This window comes from Morone saxatilis, unplaced genomic scaffold (genome assembly GCF_004916995.1).
Source record: "Morone saxatilis isolate NCDOM2014 unplaced genomic scaffold, NCSU_SB_2.0 Contig4, whole genome shotgun sequence".
Taxonomy (NCBI): Eukaryota; Metazoa; Chordata; class Actinopteri; family Moronidae; genus Morone; species Morone saxatilis.
The window spans coordinates 194566-195171 of NW_023339984.1; the positions used below are offsets into that span (position 1 = coordinate 194566).

The window sequence follows — 606 nt, forward strand, 5'->3', positions numbered from 1 at the left end:
CTCTCTCTCTCTCTCTCTGTAGAGCTGAGGGGAAGCAGAGCAGACCCTGCCCATTGGAGAGGGAATCACGACCACTGCTCCAGCCACACAGACCGTCTTTGCCTCCACCATGCAAACCTCCATCCTTCTCCTCCTTTCCTCAGTCCTCCTCCTGTCTCTACTCATCCCCACATGCTCTTCCCAGAGCGAAGCAGACCTCATTGTTCAGACACGTACTGGTCGAGTCAGTGGCATCCGCATGCCGGTGCCGGACCGCAGCTACGTCACTGCTTTCCTGGGCATCCCTTTCGCCGAGCCACCAGTAGGGAAGCGGCGTTTCCGTCGTGCTGAGCCCAAGCGTCCGTGGACAGGGGTGCATGAGGCCCACTTCTACCCCAACGCCTGCTACCAGTTTGTGGACACATCGTTCCCTGGTTTCCAGGGCACCGAGATGTGGAATCCCAACAGAGAGATGAGTGAAGACTGCCTGTACCTCAATGTGTGGGTGCCCTCCTCAGCCAGACCGCACAATCTCACTGTCATGGTGTGGATCTACGGCGGAGGTACTTGGTCACGACTTACTAATGAGTCCAAATATAAATACGTTAGACATGACTCATTCTTCCA

At 55.9% G+C, this 606-nt stretch overlaps 1 protein-coding gene across 1 annotated transcript in view; it reads left to right on the forward strand.

The window, feature by feature from the left end:
* ache (acetylcholinesterase) overlaps positions 1 to 606 on the forward strand; it is a gene marked incomplete in the record, with an annotated part of 34795 nt that overhangs the window by 17340 nt on the left and 16849 nt on the right. The window contains 1 exon segment of the mRNA XM_035675053.1: positions 23 to 542. Within this exon segment, the coding sequence (XP_035530946.1) occupies positions 110 to 542 (433 nt within the window).